Source organism: Thalia democratica, chromosome 9 (assembly GCF_965202585.1).
Source record: "Thalia democratica chromosome 9, ktThaDemo2.hap1.1, whole genome shotgun sequence".
Taxonomy (NCBI): domain Eukaryota; kingdom Metazoa; phylum Chordata; class Thaliacea; order Salpida; family Salpidae; genus Thalia; species Thalia democratica.
In genome coordinates, this window is record NC_139173.1 from 27822554 (window position 1) to 27844774 (window position 22221).

General features: G+C 28.0%; 1 protein-coding gene across 1 annotated transcript; it reads right to left on the minus strand.

Annotated features, from left to right (window-relative positions):
* Positions 1-11693: 11693 nt before the first annotated feature.
* Positions 11694-21628, minus strand: LOC145844397 (uncharacterized). Its single transcript, XM_082951795.1, has 8 exons — positions 21314-21628; positions 19908-20034; positions 18604-18809; positions 18287-18374; positions 17048-17103; positions 15933-16025; positions 13958-14108; positions 11694-12459 (listed from the first exon to the last, which is right to left on the minus strand). The coding sequence occupies exons 1-8, from the start codon at positions 21622-21624 to the stop codon at positions 12298-12300; spliced, it is 1194 nt and encodes a 397-aa protein (XP_082807921.1). The 5' UTR covers positions 21625-21628; the 3' UTR covers positions 11694-12297.
* Between the last annotated feature and the right edge of the window lie 593 nt (positions 21629-22221).

Sequence of the window (22221 nt, forward strand, 5' to 3'; positions counted from 1 at the left end):
AAGGTCGAACTTTTGTGACGTCACACTCAAAGTTTCAAGGTTGACACTTCTGCTTGTCACGTCACAGCGCGCAGGTGAATAATTGATGAGAAAAGTTTTCGAAAGTTTGCGCAGTCACCTCCGTTGCGGACCTCGTCGAATGTAAGCTCCTTCCACGAGCGGCTTCTGAAAGCTTTCCACTTTTTTTTCTGCGCGTCTCTTCTATTTTGTTCGAAAGTTTTAACAATATTTCTGTTTGTTGCTGGTTTAACGCTTTTATCGGTTTGCAAAACGAATGTGTTTTACGTCTTTTTTTGTTTTTTTTCTTTGTTTTGTTTTTTAGGGTGAAAAACTTTGTTTGTGTTGCCCGATATTTCGCCTTAAACTAATTAGTCGCTTTAAAGCTTGCAAGTTTGCCTTGAACTTTTATACAAAGTTTAACGCTTATCTTAGGGGTTTATCATCAACAAAACAAAAAAAACTTACAGAAATATTTATTAGCTTGTCGTATACCTCTTACTGATTGAAATTAATAAAGAAATAATCGCTTTTGTTCAAACACTCTAATGCCAATGTTTATGTTATTTTTAAACAAAACACTTTGAAATGACGCATTAACAAATTGAAATATACACATAAATTCATCGTGTAGACATTTGATTTTTAAAACGTAAACAACTAAGATTAATATTTTACATAATGTTCTTATTGCATCCATTACTCCTATAACACTGTAGTTGACTAACAGGTTTTTGTAAAATTATGAAACATCTCACCGAATCTGCACAGATGTGAATTTACTTTTTACTTAAATGTCAAGCCATGTTTTACGTGAAATTGAAAAACATGCTTGGTATTTTTATAAGAAATGTGCTTCTTATTTTTGTCATGTCGACTTTCTTAAAACTACTAGCTTTTAACTTTTTCAGCTTCGAAGTTTTACGTTAATATTCTCAAAGTTGTGTGACTTACAACAAACGCCTTCGCTAGTTTTACTCTAAAATTTAGAAATAATAACATAAAAAATGTTAACGATACCTTTTTTTTATGAAAAAGTATATCCGAAGGTATTTATTGTTCAGTTTTCATATTTCAGTAGCATCATTTATAATAAATGAAAAGAAAATATAGTGAATGAAAAAAAAACTGTAGAAAATATTAAAAGAGTAATAATTTAAAACTGAATAGATTGTTTACAGTTTAACAAACAAAAATCTAAACAGCAGAATAGAACATATATTTCATTTAGACAAGTGCGTCAATTAAGTTGAAAAAACAATATTAAACTTGTTTAATTAAAATTGTTCTGTTTACCTTTAATGAAAATAATAAATTGTGTATTACAAAACAATATTTTCTGTCAGTTGAAAGAAGGGGCGTTTCTATACATTTTCTTATAATACTATGATATTATAGACCGCACAGTTTTTTTGTATAATTATAGAGTAAGTAGCTTTTTTTTGTAGCTGCTTTTATTATTACACTTTAGAAAGTTAAATGACTGTCTACTACATAACCATCTAAAATTTTTTATTTTCATAAAAATGCTTAAACTTTACACAATTTAAAATTATCAGTGCAGTAACCTCTCACATCTTTACGCACTCGTGACGTTACGCACTCTCGTTTAGTTACGCGTTTTAGAATTCTAGAAAGTTCAAAATATACAAATTTTAACTTTTTTTAATATTGCACAAACTAGGTTTATTGTTTAATTTAAATTTAAAATATCTTTTTAAATGCTAACTCACCCCTCTATTTCTTTAGACTTTGTAACTTTATGTTCCTGACTAATTGATAAACATTTAGTCATACTTCAGTATTTTAGGAATTTTATTACCAATTAGAGATTAATTTTTATATTTTTGGTAAAAAAGAAGAAATCCATTACGGCACTAAATAAAAATTTTTGTAAAAGGCTATAGATATAATTTTTAATACAGACACCACACCATTTCTTAATTGTAAACAAATGCTTAATTATAAATTAAATTTGCTAAGTAGAATAGAATATAAATGTTAAGTATCAACTAAGTCACATATAAATAAAGATAAAGAATAAAATCTACTTAACATTAAAATTAGTAACATTTTTCTACAAATATTATTATTTTATCTAAATTTAAATATATTTTTTTTAATATCTGTATAGTTTTATCTTTTGTTTTCATATTTATATATAAGGTGAACAAATTGTTTAAAGTGGGAAAGTCCCCAATCTGCTTTTAATTAGAAGCAATATCAAAAAACAGCCATTATGGTAGGTATTTTTGGTACCTCTCGTATCTTTACGATCTCTCGTATCTTTACGCATTTTTTCTGTGGACACAATGTGCGTAAATAAGCGAGAGGTTACTGTAAAACAGAATGCAAGTTCTCAATACGTAAACCAGTTATTTTAAATAACTTGAATATGAGTCTTCTCCTGTTATAATTGAGTCGGTGAAAGTTTTGCCATTGTAAAGCTAACACATGTATAACAAAGTCTTCTATAGATAAAAAATAAAAACAAAGTACTAATCAGAATTAATAATTAACTTCTATTAACAATACAAACAACACATTCAATGATATGTAAATAAATCAGTTAGTCAAACAATTCCAGTTAAAAACAGGTGTCCAAAAATCAAATGAAGTCAAAAAAAATTCATTTTCAATGAAGTCAAAAACAAATTTCAAAAAACAAACTTTTTTACATCTTGGTGAAAATAAATTTTAACCTACAATTTTTCTAATGTTGTAAAAATAAAAACACCTTGAGATTTGGTCGAAAGTTTCCTAATTAAAGTTTAAGTCATTCGAATTGTAAAATCGTTAAAAAACCAATTTTTTAAACACTTCTAATTGGCTAACTTTGAATAAAAAGTTTTATTTTTCGAAGTTGCTTCATTCGTTTTTTTTTTATATAGTGCAGGGGTCGGCAGGCTAGAGCTGCTCTCGGGCCAAATTTCGAATTTGAAGCATTTTCGAGGGCTGCAGTTTTAGTTTTAATCACACACTTAAATTATTTATTTAGTTTAAATCAGTCTGATACGTGATTAAGTCTGTATTTTTAATATACATATAGGTCTTGTTATTAAAAGGTAAAACTGCAATTTTTGTCTTAATAAACTTACTATCTGTCTAATAATCATAAACTATTATTTTTATGCTTACTAATTTACTGTTTTAGTTTAAGTCTCAATGTGGGTTTAGGTCTAAACGATCTACCACTGACATGATATTCTCTGCACGTCAGTTTCAAGAGAAATTTAATGAACAGAACATGCCTTTATTGACCTCACTGCAGCCTTTGAATTAGTGAGTAGAGAAAGACTATTTGCTTTACTGCTGAATATTGGGTGTCCTCAGAATTCATTCAACATTGTAAAGTCTTTTCACACAAACACAAGGGCAACCATCCAATATGATGGTTGTTTTTTCTGATTCGTTTGAAATCAAAAGTGGTCGCGTACTTGCTTCGAACCTGTTTTGAATCTTTTCAATGCTATCAAAGTGTGCTTTCGGTTCCTCAACAACTGGAACGAGAACTGACCGAAGCCTTGCAAGTCTATGAGCAAATCTGAATGTTGTCACAATACGTGATCTTCTCTTTGCTGATGATGCACTCGTGCCTCACTCTTCCCAAGACCTGCAGACACTACTGAGTCAATTTTCATCGGTATGCTCGGATTTCGGCCTTACAATAAGTCTTAAGAAAACTAACAATCTAAGTTGACGAACGGACACTTTACCATTAATCAAGATCAATTGTGAGTATATCAAAAATGTAAAAACTTTTTATACCTCGGCTCAAATGTTGCGTCAAACGCGTGATTGGACACAAAAACAAATAATCGCGTTGGTAAGGCCTCAGGCACTTTCGCTCATTTGACTGCAAAAGTTTGGGTTAAGCAAAAATTAAGCGTTTGTACAAAGTTTATTGTTCCTATGTATGCAGTACTATACCGTGCGGGAGTGAAACGTGGACATTGTCTGGCGTGCGGTAGAAGATAATCAATGCCTTCCACCTGCGATGCCTTCGTCGCATCCTTAGAACTGCAGGCAACAAAAGATCGTCAACGTAGAGGTGTTGAAATATACTAGTGTTACCACCGTGTACTTTACCCTCAGTCAGCGCAGGCTTCACCGGCTCGGTCATGTTCTGAGGACGGGCGTTGAATACCAAAGTCTCTGTTGCATAACGAGTTGGTTGTTGGCAAACGCAACCTTGGTAGTCCAAAACTACGTTTTAAAGACGTGTGCAAACGCGACCTAAAAAGCTTGAATATAAGAACTTATGAGTTCAAACGACCGCGCCAAATGGTGATCTACTGCACACAAAAGACTGAAATAAAAGGGAAAAAGAATAGTTTAAGGATTAGAATAGGGGTGGGCAACGTACGGCCCGCGGGCCGGATCCGGCCCGCAGAGTGAAAATGACCGGCCCCCAAACCTTTTTCAAATTTAAATGGAATCCGGCCCGCGGACAAAATTGATCCGGCCCCCGAGTAGATGATCCGGCCCGCTAAGCATTTTTCAAAATTTGTATGAAATCCGGCCAGCCAATGTAAATATTACAAAACTTGTACAAAACCTTTTTAGAATTATTTTCATAAAACTAAAATGTAAGACTTTGACCCTTTAAAGTTTGTAAAATTGGGTTTTTATTTTTGTGGTGATAAAAAAACTCTTTTGTTAAAGTATCTTTTTCTGTTTTGAATCAGTTGAAGTAATCCTTTCTCAAATTATCCAAAAAAAGTTGTTTGCTGAATTAATTTTGATGATCTTACCTACCATAATGACTTTCGTAAAAAATGGACGTGTTAAAAATTGCTCTCTTTCCTAGATGTGTAGATAGTTGTTTTTATACTTGTTTAGAAAAGTAGAAAATAATCTTTTTAAACATTGACAATTATTTTAATTCAAACTGCTCAACATTAAATTTTAGTAAAGTCTTTCAAGTTGAGACTACAATTTGCACTCTTTTCTGCTATTGATTTTTGTATTAATTTCTTTTTGGTTAATTATATGGTTAAGTTTAGTAGTAACCAATTGATGACAATAGTTTCACTTAATAATCATTGGTCGTCGTTTTGCAGACTTTAAACAACTAATAGAAGAATTTTATCATCATAGTTGACGTTTGACACCGAAAACGCACTTAGTAATATACACTTAGAACTGTTAAACTTTTTTGTGACAGTACACTAAAAGAAAAGTTCTAAATTTAAAAATTTGACAGATTTTATGCCCTAGTTAACAAGTCAAAGTTTGTTAATTTAAAAAAGATGGCAATGAAGTTACTTGTTCCTTTTGGGTCTACGTATATTTTTCGAACAAACATTCTCAACCATGGATATAAAGAAAACTAAACTGCGTTCAAACCTTACTGATACCAATCTGCAGTCATTACTGAGAATATCTACTTCAAATATACTTCCAGATTTCAAACAATTTGTTAAAAACTTTAATGACCCACAAATGTCTTATTGACTTATTTTTAGTGTAATTATTCATTCTAAACTCTTTAATCTTTATATTTAAAATAAAATATGACAGTTTGTATGTCATTTTTTCGTTCAGTAATATTTTTATTAGTGAAATTTATCTTAATATAAGAGTCTATTGAATTATATGGTTATCATGTTTAAATATAAACTAATCTCTGTTTTATTTTAGTATTTCGTTATTTTTTGTTTGTACTTTTATAAAAGTATTTTAAATGAATTGTTTGATAATATAGTATTTAAAGTACAAAACTCAGTTTGTTTTCATAAGTTGATCATTACTGTTTGATATTTTGAAAATAAAAATATTAAAATACTTAGCCAAATTAATTTCTTATCTATTTATTTCTTCAAATTATTATCTTATTAATAATTTAACTATTTTTTATTTATGTTGATTTGAAAATTTAAATCTTACATATAATTTTCGTTGATTTTAGTAGATTTTTAGATAGATTTTATGTATGATTGAACGAGCCAAAGTTTCTCAACTTCAAAATATGACCATGAAACTAGTTGTTTTGTTCGTACATTTGAAAACAAACATTTCCGACTATAAACATCAACAAGGATAAGCTAATTTCAAACCTAATCAATATTCCAGTGAACTTGCAGATTTTCCCAAACCGTCATGCAAATAGATTTAAACAACTGTAATATATGATTAACCTTAAGTGTTTCATCGAGATGTTTTAATTTTTTTTTCGCTTTTATGGTAAATTATTTATTATATCAGAATTATTTGTTGTTTTGTTTCTTACATACGTGCAAAAATATGTAATGGGTCTTTATTATTTTTTTTGAATTAAAAGGTAGTAGTTTAATATTGTAATGTTAATTAACTTCTAAATAATATTATTAATGAAAACTCCAGCCAAGGATTGCCAAAGTTAAATAATTTCGAATAGTTAACAATTATTTGATGTTTTAGCTTTAAATATAATGCGCTAGTAACTTTTATTAAGTAAGTTATTGTTTTTATACGGTAAAATAGTATTAATTTGGTCCATAGTTAAAAAAAATATAGAGTTATGAATACTTAATAAAAATCAATTTAACTTACATACTGAAAAACCTTGGTAATTAATAAATTGATTCAAAATTCTGAAATACCCGATCAATAAGCATCCAGCAGGATCTAAATCTTTTTCAAATTAGCTTCCATTCGGATCCGGATCTATGTCTAAAATTAGTATTTAGCCGGATCAGGTTAATATTTTGAAATTAGGATCCGGATCTTAAAAAGGATCCAGCTGAATCCGGTAGATCACTAACTCGAAATGCTCCGGCCCGCATAGGTCTAATTTTTTTGGATCCGGCCCTTTAACTATTTACGTTGCCCACCCCTAGATTAGAAGAAGACGAAGAAACGAGAAGCAGAATGAATTTCATTTATTTGTTTTTGTTATGTTTGTTTTATTTATTGCACCACTGTGATTTTAATATACATTATTATCATTAATTTTAATCTCTACGCACAGCTACTCAACTACATATAACCGATCTCGGCTGACAGCGGGCCTTTTATATTTTGTACTTTAAGTACTAAACTATTACAACTGTCCTTATAGATTTCTTTTTAATATAAATTTTTCAAACTAAACATAATCTTTTCATACTTAATGTTTAATAACTTTAAATGTCTAATAAAACTTCAATTTTTTTTTTAATCAATAAACTAAAGCATAAGAATGTATTAAAAAATACATACTTGAACCATAAAAAAAGTTAGGCTAATTTCAAAAGTTTGCGTTTATACTTTTTAGTGAGCTGTTTATTTTCCGAACAGTACCAAACTTTGAGACAAAAACGTTACCATAATCAATTAAACTTAGTTGAATACTTAAAAATGAAAATGAGCTCGTGAAAGTAGATGATATCAGCTGTGTCAATTTTTTGTCCTGAAAAGAAAAAATGCTATGATGTCTGTTTGTCTCTACGTAATGCAACAAACTAATGGTCGTCAGAAAATTAGTTACAACTGATACACAGTGACACGCCCATACCGCGTTTAGCTGGAAATGAGGAATGAAATTTACTTTAAAATCAGTATTTCTTCATTTTCACAAACATTTATTTTTAATGTGGTCTAAGGTTGTACCTATTGAACTTTAAAAACTAAAAAAATAAAAATTTACAACAAAAGTTATCGGACTTAAAGTAATAGCTCATATAAATTGTTTTGCTCTATGCATTTTTTAATATGGAAAATAGTTTTGTTAACATGACAAAAATGAGGAAAGTTTAACTCATATTTTATCTAGTTTTTTAACAGCTTTTAGATGTTTAGCATATACTATATATATTAAAAAAAATTACTAAAAGTTCTTGTCAAAAGTTTTATAAATAAATGCTATAGGGTGTTTTTGAAAAATGAGTCGGCTAAGAATGTCTAAGTTAGTATTTCTGCATTGTTTATTCTTATTAAAAAAGTGCGTACTTGGGATGACTTCTGTTAGTTTTATTTTAATCTACTAAATCTAAGGATTTAAGATATACACACATGTATATTTCCGTGCGTGCCACCTGTTATTTTTTAAAGTTTAGTATAGTGTAAGTAAAAATAAATAAATAAATAAAACATTTTTCAATTAAACGATTCTTCAAAATATCTTTTTAAACTCTGAAAAAGATGTTAAGAAGTTTTTCAATAGTTTTTTTTAGTTAAACGTTTGATTTTCGATCTTAAATGACATCTAAATTTAAACCAATCAAAAACCCTTCAAACTAATATAACTTTTTTTATAGATGGAATTTTTTAGTTTAGTTTAAAGCACTACATGCGCCAGAACCTGGGCTTTTTACCTATAAATTAAAAGAAAAGTTCAAATAAGAATTAATTGCTATTTCCAGTTGCGGGCCCACTTTGTGATAGTGCGCCTACGAGGACAGGAAAAGTTAAAGGCTTTACAAGTTTGCTAAAAAACTATGTTGTGACCATGTTGTAACTCTTGGGCGTAGTGGTAGTTTTGTAAAGCTTCACTTGTCATACACACACCGGAGCATTGTGTGGAAAGGGAGGAAATTTATAAAGCGTTGTGAACATATAGCTACGTAAATATAATTTTGTCCAACAAACTGTATCACAGGCAGTTTCGACAGGAAAAAGCAGAAAATCAACAATTTGTCCATAAAAAACTGTTCAATAAAACTGTCCAATAAAAACTGTTCATTCCGTGGGTAAGTTGCATCGTTTCTGAAGAGTAAAATACAATAACATAAAATTGGGTTTCAAGCTTATCGCTTTTAGTAAATGTAACTACATAACTTAGAGCAGTGCTTCTGAAATGGGGTTCCGCGAAGCCTTTCGAAATTTAAAAATAAACATTTATTTAATTAAACATTTTATGTAAAATTAAAATTAGGTGTTCCGCGGAAAAGTTGAACTTTGGAAAAGGGTTCCGCCACTCAAAAAAGGTTCAGAAGCACTGACTTAGAGGATCGAAATTGGGTTTCAAGCTTATCATTTGTAACTACATTTAAAGCTACTTCGAGGAAAATATCAAATGGTTCATGGGAAGTAAGATGTCGAGAAACTTCACGACCCTTGATGCCAAATATCCGACAACTGAGTTCTTTTTTTATCTGCGATTAAAACTTTGTCTGGTGAATTTTCCACGAGATTTTTTGACTTTTGTCTACTTAAAATCAAATTACACTCAATTTGAGGAGTGAAAAGTTTTAAATAGCTTTCAAATGACAATAATTGAGCTAAAAAGTAACGCTCAGCTTAAATTAAAATCGAAAGCTGAATAAAATTTTACAATAGTTACTTGTTCAGTTATAAATGTTCGAAGTTAAAAAACAGAAAAATATTAACGATTTCCAGATGTAGAAAAGATATTAAAAAAATCTGATGTTTATGATGTGAAAAAATACTTATAATGAGACAACCTGTCTATTAAAATTTTTAACTTTAGGCGGTAAAATTAGTAAAACACTCTTTATCAGGAACATAAAATTTTTGGTCAGCTCAAAAGATCCAACAAAATTAGATTTTTTGGAAAGCAAATGGACAAATAAACTACAAGCTAAAATTAATACAGACAAAACAATACTATCTTTTTACAGATAAGTAATTAACCTAAAAAACTTTTAATCTTTTTAGTATACTTAAACTAATTTTTGTATATTAAAATTTTTGTGCATTAATTTTTCCAAAATAATTTGAGTTCTCCTTTTTTATTTAAACCTTACTTTTAAAATTTCAATTAGTACGTAAAAAAGTTACTTTAACTCAAGAAAACTAATACAAGTGATATAAAATGTTATTATTTTTTGCTTAAGATTAAAGATGAAGGTTATGTCAATATATTATATGTTTTCATTTTTCATACTAAACTAAAAATGCTCTGTTCATAATCATAATATCTACTTGAAAATGACTTATTGAAACTAGTTGTAGATTTTTAAGCAAAAGTATTGCAGATTTCTTTTATAATATTAGAAGTACAACTTCCAAAATAATTAATTACGATTAAGAAAAAGAAATCCAATAGAAAAAAATATACTGTGCTGGAAGGAAAGATTTAAGGTATTTTTAAATTAATTTGTATTCAGGAACATAAAATGGAATGATTCAGAATGAATAACTTAAATTAAAAAAATCAACTTAAAATAAAATTTTATAGAGCGACAGATCAACATGCTCGCGGGCCACAGAATTATCTTCTACGGGCCGCAAACCAATAAAAAAGAAAATTGTCGCGGGGTTCAGATTTACTCTTTGACGACCGCAGTTTGCCCGGGACCACGTGATACCGATCCCTGATACTCTTTTTACTTTTTTCCTTCAAAAAAATCTTACAAAACTACGTCATTTGTGACGTAACGTTTTAAAAATGCAAACTAAATTTTACTTGATTTCGAAAAGTTAACTTTATTTATGAGTTTTTTGGAAACCATTTTTAAACGAAACCATATTCAATTACTTTTTTATTACGTTTATTCCAGTTTTTTCAGGTGACCAGTCAAAACACGCCCCCGAATTAGAGTAAAGTATTGTTCATTAAAACTCATTAAATTTGCAACAGTTTAAACATTTTACCTAATTAGAAGGTAGAAATGAGATTAAGATATAGGCTTTTTTAAAATATAACAAATCACATAATTTTTTTTAGTTTATAAAAATAAAATTAGAAATAACTAAAATCTAAACTGTCCCAACATATAAATCATCTATAATCAATGTATCCATTGATTTTTTTTAACATCAAGTTTTTAAAAAAGTCTGAAAAAGTTTTTAAAAGGTGGTCTGACCCTTAAACAGGAATGAGCTAGTCCTAAAAAGATTAATTTTAAGCCATCTAATTAAGTCTATGATAATGTTTTAATAGCCCAAAGTTAAACTATGCGTTTTGTTTTTATTGCTAAAATATGTTTTGTTGCTGTTTACTAAATTGTAATTTTAAAGTTTTGTTTGCATAGCTTCCTTAACTTGCAATCTAAAATAGCTAATAATAGTTGTTATAAAGCTTACCTTTAAACAGTATAATAGTTTTTATTCTCTATGCTGAAAAAAGCAAAAAAAAATTACTAAATTATAAGTAATAATCGTAAACTCAGTACGGAAAATGTCTAAAAACACGTTTTATTTTTTGGTAAAAGTTCAAAAAATATCTGCTTGTACCATTAACTTTTGGCGCATAAATTAAAATAAATGCATAAAACAAACTAATAACTCTTGTTAAACTAGTGATCAATAGACAGTGTTGGAACAAGAAAGCGTAACGATGTAAAACGTTGTATATAGGTAGTCAACTGACTTAAAAGTTGTTTTACAAAACTATAGACGAATGAAATTAAGCCTGGGTGTTCTTTATTCATTTTCATATTTTCGATGTAAAAGCTAACATTAGTTTATTTTTTAATTAGATTACTTCTGATAGAGGTAGTTTAAGAATATAAATATTGGGCCATTTTATTTCTCCATTTTAATGTACTGTTTCTAATTCCTTATAATATTGAAAAAAAAAACATATATAAAACTTGAAATAAAACAAAAACTTGAAAAAAATTATACGTAATTTTTATTTAATAAAACTTTAATTACAACAATAAAGTAAGTATTAAAAAGTTAAAAATAAACATACAAACATGCACGAAGTTTAACAACAAAATAATATGGTATAATATAAAAACAACCAAGCTCATATTCAGCAAAAATATATTATAGTTTAACTATTTTATCTAAAAAAATAAAAAGACTTATGGATTTTTTACTGATTTTATGTACACAGAGCGTAAGTATAAAAACACCAATAAAAAGTTTACGCTTCACGTAAATGTTTCTAAATATTTATCTAATAAGTTTGGTCAGTGTGTGGTTAATTTACAAATGCATAACTTAGTTTATGATGGCATGACTACTGTAAAGAGCGATTGTCCAAAAAATACTAAATGAACAAAAATATTTTTCTAATTTTTGTATGATTACATAAGTTTTACGTTGAACTTTTAAAAATATGCAAGGTTCTTAAGTTTTAGGTCTGGCTGGCACCTTTAATTGTTAATGGTATAAAAACTTAATTTAAAAAAGTTAAGAATTTTTAATAGTACAAAGTTAACCTTAAAGACATAATATAATATTAAAATCCTTATTTTTGCAATGACAACAACTGTATCTATTTTATAATTACATTAACATAGCATTAAACATCTAAATGTTTTTCGCTAAAAAATTTCCCTTATAGATTGAAAATTAATATAACTCAGAGTTTACTTAAAAATATCGACTTGGTTCTATAAGAATAACTACAAAGTTTTGTTGGTGCGGCAATCAAAATCACACGCGGCAATGAGACAATTTGGCAGTTTTCGATTTTTCCTCTCACATCAGGGAGCAGAACGACCTTCTTCCGCGCTTGGATATGTGGGGCGCGAAGACGTTGTTCTCCTTCCCTATAATCCAGAACTTGACCTGACTGCTCTGCGGGTCGCTCCTCATCGTCAGCTGGACCTCGTTCACTGGAATGATCTCCAAATTCTTTGTCTGTTTATGTTATACGAATAAAAAAAATATATCACTTGTAATTCTAAATGTTCAGAATCCAAGTTTTTTTTTTCTGCAAATAATAGAGCTTAATATTAATTTTAATGATCTAATATAATCGTTTACTGGAACGATTTCTAAGTTCTACGTCTGTTTATGCTATAAATTATGTGATATTTAAATACATATTAGTTGTTTTTTTTGTTTCGTATGACTTGGATTAGAAATTAGTTAATTTTACTTGTATGTTTTCATTGGTAGTGTTTTTAAGTTCTTCGTCTGTTGTATATATAAAGTTTAGTGATATCTGTAATAAGTACTGGTTACTTGATTTTTTTTGTTAAAATACAGTTAGTAATACCTATAATAGCTGTAAATATCTGAAGTTGTGATTTTTTTTGTATATATAAACCTTGCTAATATATTTTTAAGTTCCGAATGCTTGAATTCTGATTTTTTTAATTCTTTTTTTTATAAATAAATAGTTTAGTATCATTTTACTTAACTTTTAGTTTTTGACTTCTTTTATTTTTGTTGTACTTTTGTTTTATCCAACTTTGATTAAAAGTATAGGGTCTATTTTTATGCATTTGTTTTTAGTTCTAACAGTGAAAATTACAAGTTCTTTTTAACGTGCTTACAAAACTTTGTGTAGATTTATTAAAAAAAGTTACTGTCAAAACCAGATACAATAAAAAAACATTTAGTTCTTGAGATAACTTAAAAGTACTTTTAGCATAAGTTTATTACTACATTACACTTGTACAAGTAAAAGTAGTTTTTCTCTGGAAGAACGTATTGTTGTTTGATAAAGGTTTAAGTTGAAAAATTATTGATCAGAGCTTTTAAATATTCGATCGAACGATGTGTAATTTGAACAAAATCAATTGACCGCGCTTGCAGTTATTTAACAATCTTTTTAATTTAATTGTTTAATTGCTTAGGAAACAAATTAAACTACGTTAATTGATCTTTTCTAGTTAACTCAGATAATAAATTAATATTCTAAGCTGTAATAAATACTTAAAACATTACAGAAAATAAGATACAAAATAGCTTGTCAAGTAAAAAATTTCAATCAAATCAACCTGCTTTAAAAACAACTTTTAAGAATAGTTTTTGTCGTTGTTTTTTTATATAAACTAGTTAACTAAGAAAAAAGCTAAACTATTTTAGTCGATCATTTTTATCTAGCTCAAAAAATACTGCTGTAAACAGTTTAGTATTTACAAAAACTTTAAAATGTTTTAATTACCTTAAATGCGTCAAATTAAATATTTTATCAGTCTGCTTCAAATATTTCATTAGTTGTCATATAGTTACTAAATTTAAATGATTTAATTTACTAGGAAAATGCCAAAATGTTTTAGTTAGACACTTGAATAACATAATACATATTGTAAGTTTATATATATATATATATATATATATTGCAACAACTATAAAGTTTATGCTTACAAGAAAAAATTCAGTGAGTAGAAATGTTTATTAAGTCAACCTGTTTCAGAAATATTTTGTTAGAAGAACTATTCTGGTCGTCTTGCGTTTTCGCGCATTTCAGCTGAATTTTCTTGCCGGAGCTGCCCTCTAGAACTTTTTCGGGAAATATTTTGTCGTCGAACTCATAATCCACTTGAGATTTCCACTTTCTGAGAAAAAATAAATTTTTAAAGAAAGAAGTAGAAATCGATTTGTGTGGTCAAAATTCTGAAAAAAAAATTCAGTTTAAAACTTTGGTTTTAAATCACAAGAAAAAAAAAGATTGCGACCAGTAATTGATAAGTAAATTAAAAATAAGTTTGAGCATTTTGTTTGGCCCATTGAATATATTTTTTTAATTTCTAAAGAAAATGAGAAACTTAAGTATTTACTTAACTAGAAAAGCTAGTAAATAAATTATAGAAACTTTTATTGCTGAATTCATAGTCTACTTGCGATTTTCATTTTCTGAGAAAAAAATTTAGTTTTAAAGGCAAAAGTAGCATATAAATCGATCGGTAAAATTTAAGCGTAAAGAGGAAAACTTAAAAGTATAGAGCATTTAAAGTAGGATAGATCCTAGAGCAGTTTTAAAAAACTTAAAGTTTATGAAAAGTGTTAAAACTAAAACTTGTTAAAGAATCGTGACGCACGACTTACAGTTTTAAGGATGCATATTTAATGAAAGTGGAAGTTTAGTTCTATAAAGTACAAGCACATAACAAACTTTTTGCTAATAAAATATGACTTACGCAAACTTTGAATTTTTTTTTTGTCATATTTATTGCTTTTGTTAACGTTATTCATAGATATCTTTTGCAAACTATATAGTAATAAATAAAGTTTTCTAATGTGGACAAAAATTTTCGAATTTGAATAACAAAACTTTATAAAAAATTCAGTTGACGTCTAAATCATAAAAAGTATTAACAAAAAAAAATTTAAAATGCATCTGTGGTTAAAATCTACTACTTCTGAAAATTTACATATTTGACTAATTAAAATAGAAATTTAATTTAAACATTCTTTGTTTCTACCCTAAAGAATTTTATAAATTAGTTATGACCGTTTGCTAAAAACCTTGATTAAGTATTTATTGCAGTTTGTTTATACAATTATAGACTTATAAAACCGTTGCATAACGAAATTGCACTCCAAATTGAGCTTGAAATTTTTATTGATCGCTAAAATTGGTGTAAACACAAGGTAATAAAAATAAAATTATAATAAACAAGACAATACACATTTAAAATGAGGACATATGGTAAGCGTGTCTACATCTTGACGTGTTAGGTTTATTAATTATTCAAATGAAAACCTCGTGCGTTTCTTCCAAGAATAAAGTATAAGAAGTTATAAGAAAAACGTGAAATAATTATGGAACTTTCCTGCAAGTAAGATAAATAAAACTAAAATACGTTGGGCTTTACAGTAAAACTGTTATGAAATAAGTTTAAGTAAAAAAATCACTAAGATTATAAAACAATCTTTTAGACTTTTTTTTTTGATATATTGCATTACAGATGTAAAATTTATAAAATACAGATTTATAGATCCTGTGACTTTTGTTTTATTACGTCATAAGCAGACATAAGGGGTTCGACTGACCAGATGATTCATGGAATTACAGTAATAAGAAATAAACTTTAGAGCTTAGTGCGAGTTTTAAACTTCAAGCTCATATTGTAAAAACGGTGTCAAGTATAAAAACTAAGAATAATTTAATATGTGCAAACTGAATTAAATTTTGTAGTTAAACTTTGTCTTAAGTAATTTTTGAGTGATTTCTTACATGACAAAGCTCAATAGAAAGTAAAAGTAAAAGAAATCTAACATATTGCTAATTACGAGTAATATATTTCTTGCGTTACCAGAACACCTTTTAATATTAGGTGCCTAATTTATTTTTAAACTAACACAGCAGCTTTTTATTTCTGGTATCGTAGTAACTTATCAACTTACAGAACAACTTTTTTTTTAATTTACAAACTAACAGAACAGCCTTTAGTTTTTGATATCGGAGTAATTTGCCTCCTCCGCGGCATTTGGTGCACTCCACTTGCGTTCTAGAGTGGCACACTCCGCAGCTGTAGATGAAAATTTTAGTCGAAAAAAACTTTACAATCAAACAACAGTTAGGTAGGATTCTCTTAAAGTAGTTAATTAGCAAAATTAAGCAATATTAACTTTGGTAGAATAAATGTTGCCATTGTAATGAAGAAAAAATAAACTTTTATTATTGTTTGATGGAAAAGTAAGTTATATATTAATGTTGTACATAGTGAAAATAAACAGTTAATTAGCTTTGTACAACTTTTGTAAGTATTTTGATCGTGTAAAACACTTTTACAAATTAGCCCCTCAAAAAATATGATACACATTTCTAAAACAACACAGTTTTCTTGAAAAGTAGTATGAACTTTATTTATTTTGGTAAAAAGTTTCATTTTTTGAAAATTGACAAAAAAACTACACTTGACATTCTTCGAAAAGGAATTTCGTCAACAGCTTTAAAGTGTTACTTGTAACTTTTTATTGAGTGACAAACAGACAAATATTTGTAAGTTATTTCTGATAGCGGTATTGTAAAACAAAAGAGCTCAAATATACTTTAAGTCACACTTAAACAAAACATATCAAATTTTGTTTGCTTAATCAAAACAAATAAAGTCAAGACTACCCATAGTTATAAGTTGTTTATTAAAAAGGTTGTCACCTTTTTTAAATTATTTCTCAGTTTACTTAAATTAGTTAGTCAAACAAGTATTGAAGCACTATTATTAGCACATTACAAATTGTTTTCGTATTAATTTTATACACAAAAATTCTAAGGCATTATTCTGATAATCCCAAAAAGTTAATTACACAAAGAAGTAATTTGATCCACATTACTTAAAATTTAAAAACAATAATTAGTCTATAACTGAGTAAATAAAAAGAAAGTAATTTGAAACGTATAACAAGCAAACTATTAAGTGTTACTAAGCGTATCGTATTTTTTATATAAAATTGCAGTAGACAGTGTGCAAGTCAAAGCTCTTATTTATTTCTAGTTAATAAATAAATAATAAAAATAACTAGAAAATTAGGTTGTTTATAATCAACTGACCTTTCTTTACCAGAGCCGCTGCATTCATAACAAATTTCACTTTGGTTGGCCGTGAACTAAAAATAAAAATGTTTTTTTATTAAGTTTCTTGTTTAATTTATTACTTAATTAATATAAAGCTATGAGAATAAGTTGTTTTTTTTTAGCATTTTAAAAACTATAAAATCAGTTAAATTATGAACACGAAACTTAAGTTTGAAACTTTACTTTACTATGGTATTGATTTTTTTTCGTATTAAAAATAGGAAGTTAAACTTTTGGTATTCTAAACTCCCTGGTTTTTGTTTTGCCTCAATTTAAAGTAAATGTTTTTAGGCTCATGTGTGCGATTTAATTAAACGTTTCACGAGTAATGTGACTTAAAACTCCCAATTAGTAAAGTTACTGCAACACAGTTCATGTATTCAATACCACAAACAAAGTTATTTAAAAGATAACTTAGAATTAATTGAAGTCTAATGTTGCAATTCACTAAACTATGTTTAAAAAGTTACGTAAAGTTAAAAAAGATAAAGTTTGCTTTTTAGTAAGTTTAACTATGTTCAAGGGTTTACTGTAGAGAAAGTTTAAAATCAGTTCAGCAGACTTGTTAAGTAAAAACAACTTGAAATGAAAAAGTTTATCATGATGTCGTTTTTAGATAGCACTGAAATTTTATGTTTCAACGATCATATGTTTACTGACCTACTGAGAGTATTATATAAAAGTATTTTCTCGGACATAGGTTACTCGAACACTAAATCAATACTAGAAGTTCAAAATGTTTTGATTTTATCGGACGACTTGAAGAAGTTCAAACAAATTGATAGATGGAAATTTTATAAAGATACAAATGTAGAAAGTTTACATAATGTTACGTTAAAAATGTTACTGATTGTTACTAAAGCTTTTTATTGTTCATATATGATGAAGTTAACAATTTATCTGTTATTTATATTTTTTATTTTTAGTGTTTGAATTACTAAGAATTAATCCTTAACGTTGGTACTTCCAACAACTAGTTAAGAAAATAGCTAACAATAAATGAACAATAAAACTACAATTTAATCAACAATATAACTAATAATTAATAAACAATAAAACTAACAATTAATTCTGAATGCTGACATTTCCAACAACTAATTAACAAACTAACAATTAGTCCTGAATGTTGATGTTTCCAACAAGGTATAAATAATATAACTAACAATTAATCCTAATTGTTGGCATTTCCAACAACTAATTAACAACATAACTTACAATTAGTCCTGAGTGCTGGCACTTCCAACAAGGTATACTCCCGCTCCCGTCGCATTCTTCACAACTAACTGATCCTCTGCCGCAGCATCTACAATAAAAAAAATTAAAGTAAATAATTTAACAAGATTTTTTATTTATCAAAGCTAAAATATTACATTAAAATGTGAAAAGGTTTTTAGTTGCTTTGTAACTGCAACAAAAACCTTTAAAAAATTTTTAGACAAAAGGTTAAAAAGTTTATCGAATTGAAAATAAAACAATTGCACCGAGTTTATTTTATTGAAAAAAAACTAAATATTAACATAACAAACACCCACTCTGTACAAGATATTATTTTCTCAGACTTGGGGATTTTCACCGATTCGTCCAATTTCAGCATCGAGACGTCGGGAGGGTTTTGTGACGTGTTGTTCGATGACGTCACGTTGTTTGAGTTTTGTGACGTCACATTAGCGTTTGATGACGTAACGCGCTCCTCCTTGTACGAGTAGTGGCCCTCCTTCCAAAACTTTGTTTCCGTAAACTGTAAAAAAAAGTTTTTGTTTTAAATTTCAGTTTAAAGTTTTATTTGAAACTTATTATAAGAAGTTAAAATTTAGTTATAAACAGCATTCTTTCTGACAGAAAAAGTCAGCATAAAGGAAAAGTATAAAATAATTTACAGTATAGTGTTTAAAACGTTTAAAAATTAATTTATAATCTGAAAATTTTTTACTTACTCTATAAACAAAAAAAATATTTATAAATTTTTGACCATAACAATAGTTGGTAAAAGTTAGAGAAAAACTTCATTGCTTTTTTTTTTGCAAAGTTTTTATTTTAAGATGTTAAAAAAACTGAGTGTTTTAATTTTTGTAGCTTGATAAACTCAGCTCATAAAAAACTCATTAATACTTTTCACTGTCATTATCTTATTAAACATATAAAAACTTTTGTAATTTTATTTCTAAGGTTTTTTAAAGCTGTGATTTGCGCAATGTCATTTTAAAATAACACAATAGTTTTGTAAAGTTCATAAATTTGCAAAAAAAAAGTTTTTTTAAATATTTTAGCAAGCTCACAAAACTTCCGTCCGAAGCATATTAGTTTCTGCGAAACAAAAAGCCAAAGCTGGTGTGTTTTTTTAATTCTATTGCTGCCCAAAAACTTCTTAAATATACAAAAACCGAAAATGCTCAGAACAAAAGCCTTATGAAAACAAAAAGTCGGGGATGGGTCGAAATCGATGACAGGCAACTTCAAAGAGCTCATTTTGATGAAAATAATTTCTAATTAATAGGATTAAAAATAAATATTCTTTTTCAAAGAATTCTGTTATAAAACAAGTTCGCGTTGTATAAGATCTTCAGTTATATCTAACTTTTTATTCAAACATAAATTGTAATCCAATAGTTTCAGTATATGTTAGTAAAAACTACTAGTAAAATAATATTAATAAAAAAATCAATTAGTTAAATAATAAAATAGCTTTGTTCATTTAGTCCGTTTAAAAGGGCTTTTATTCAAATTTAATTCGAAATAAAATTTATTCATAAAAATAAGATGCATGTTTCATGTTACTAACTTTTTGCTGCTTGAAGTTAAAAATTATAATATAAACTTATTAATAATACAAAACAACCTTCAGTACGCAAGACGGTCTTATGAAGTCGACGGCGCAATTTTTCGAATTCAATTTTCTCTGCCCGTTTTTCTTGACGAACTTTATGTAGACCTTGAGCGCGTCCTCCTTCGTTGAGCAGCGAATTCTGAGTTTTGTTTGGTTTGAATAAAATGTTTGTTAATAAAATTAGTTAGTTGTAATTAGTAAAATAAAACTAGTAATTGTTCTGGGCATGACGTTAAACTGTTCTGGTGTGTGACTCGATAACCGAAAGGTTTTTTGTACACCAGGTCCTTTGACCATACCTTTTGAGCGTATTTTTGTCGTTCAATAAACAATATAAGTATTTTTTATCAACCGTTGATTTAATTTTAAGATTTAGTTTAATCCAAAATTATATTTTATCAGTAGCGCCTTTCCTTAACTAATGATGAGACCCTTTTAAATGTGTTCAATGGTTATTTATCTAACCAGTCTACTTTTCATATGCTTGGGGCTTTAGGTTTTTATTTTTATTTTTGCTGTATGTCAATGCGTTTAAATATTTCATGTTGGTTGTGCTGCATCAAAGCGTAAATAAGTATAAGTTCGTGGTTAAACATTTTGCTTTCTATGTTAATCTATAAATTCTATATCAAAATATATTTCTACCTTTGTTTTAAACAATGTAACTTTTTTGTGTTATTTTCATTTTTGATTTTTTCGCTATGTGTCTTTTTGTTTAAGTGGCCCAAGTTTTGGTGCCTAGGTCCATCGTATGGACAGTAAACTTGCAATAATAAACTACGTGGAATACAACTTTGTCTTTTTTTCTTATAAGAAGCGAACTCTGTAAACTTCTGTTTCTGCATATATAAGTTTTCTTCTACACAATTTTAAAAAAACTGTTTTTTGGAAGCTTGTTAACTTTTAATCAATTAAATACACAGTTTATTTTTGATTTTTGATCAAATCATACAAATTTTGAGCTTCCCTAGCAACAAAAAAAGCTTGTAGTATAGTTTGCGAGAACTGTTACTTTTTTTAATGATTTTCATTATCCATAAAAGAACGTCTCAAAATTTTGAATAAAACAAAAGTAAAAAAACACAACACGATACTATAAACTTTAAATTTCTAAAGTTAAGTCTTAGCATTTTGAACTATTTTGTTTATGTTTTCTTAATATTGTAAAAAAAATAAGTTTTGTTTTAACTTTGGTATGTACTTACGAAAAGTAAATTTTTGAAAAAAATTTAGAATTTTTTTTAATATTGTTTATGTTTAAGTTTAGTTTTTATTGTGTTAAAAAAATCTTTAAATTAAAACTAAATTTTGTCTTTTAATTTTAATCTTTGAAATTCAAATAGTTTATATTTTCCTCAATATGTAGTAATATACCTATTGAACTGAACAAAAAACATAAATAATAAAATCAAACATACTCGGTGTAGTGGGGGAAATACTTCCTTCTCGACCTCCTGTTGCTGGTGATCCGTGTCGTTGTCGGGGAAGTCCCGTCTTGAACGGGGGAATTTCCTTCGTCGTCACTGTTGTTTCTCCTCCCGTGTGTGGTGACTTCATCGGTCCTCCACTCCTCCCTCATCGCCCGCATGAGCTCCAAGTTTCTACTCTGGTGGTTTCCCTCCGATGACGTCATCAACGTTGCCAAGAGCAACCTGTTTTCCGCTATGACGTCATCGTACGAGGGGGGCGCGTCGCTCGGTCGCTGGAAATCGTTGCTCAGTGACGTCATTCGATTTTTATGAAGTTTTTCGTTTTAAAAGTTTTTAAAAAAATTCTGAAAATGTTTGTTTTTCATGTTAATGACAGTTTGTTGTTATTTGCTATTTTTTCAACAAGTTGTTCTAAATAACGAAAAATAAGAACAAACTTTGAAATTAAAAATAACATCCAGGTAATTTTTTAATTAAAAGAGTTTATAAAGGTTTGTTTGTTTATATAAACTATTTTCAAACCAAATATTTTGCATGACGGATGTTAGAATGAACTGCAAACAAAAACGAACACGCTAGTTTTTTGTATTTACAAACTGCAAATAAAATTTAACGCTCAGGAAACACATTTTTCTGCAATCGTGTTTATATTACGTGATAGACGCACAGTGTGACGTCATAAACAGAAGGGCGGCGTGAAGAGATAAGTTTATGACGTCGATATATTTAGATACATGTGTAATTTTTTATTTTAAATGTTTATACAACTGCTTAACGCAACTATTGAGTTAATTGCCTTTAAAATATTTTTTATTTATGTTTACTAAAATAGTGTTTAAAGATTTATACAGTTACAGAAAAACAGTAATTGGTAACTTTTGAAAAAAAAATATCTA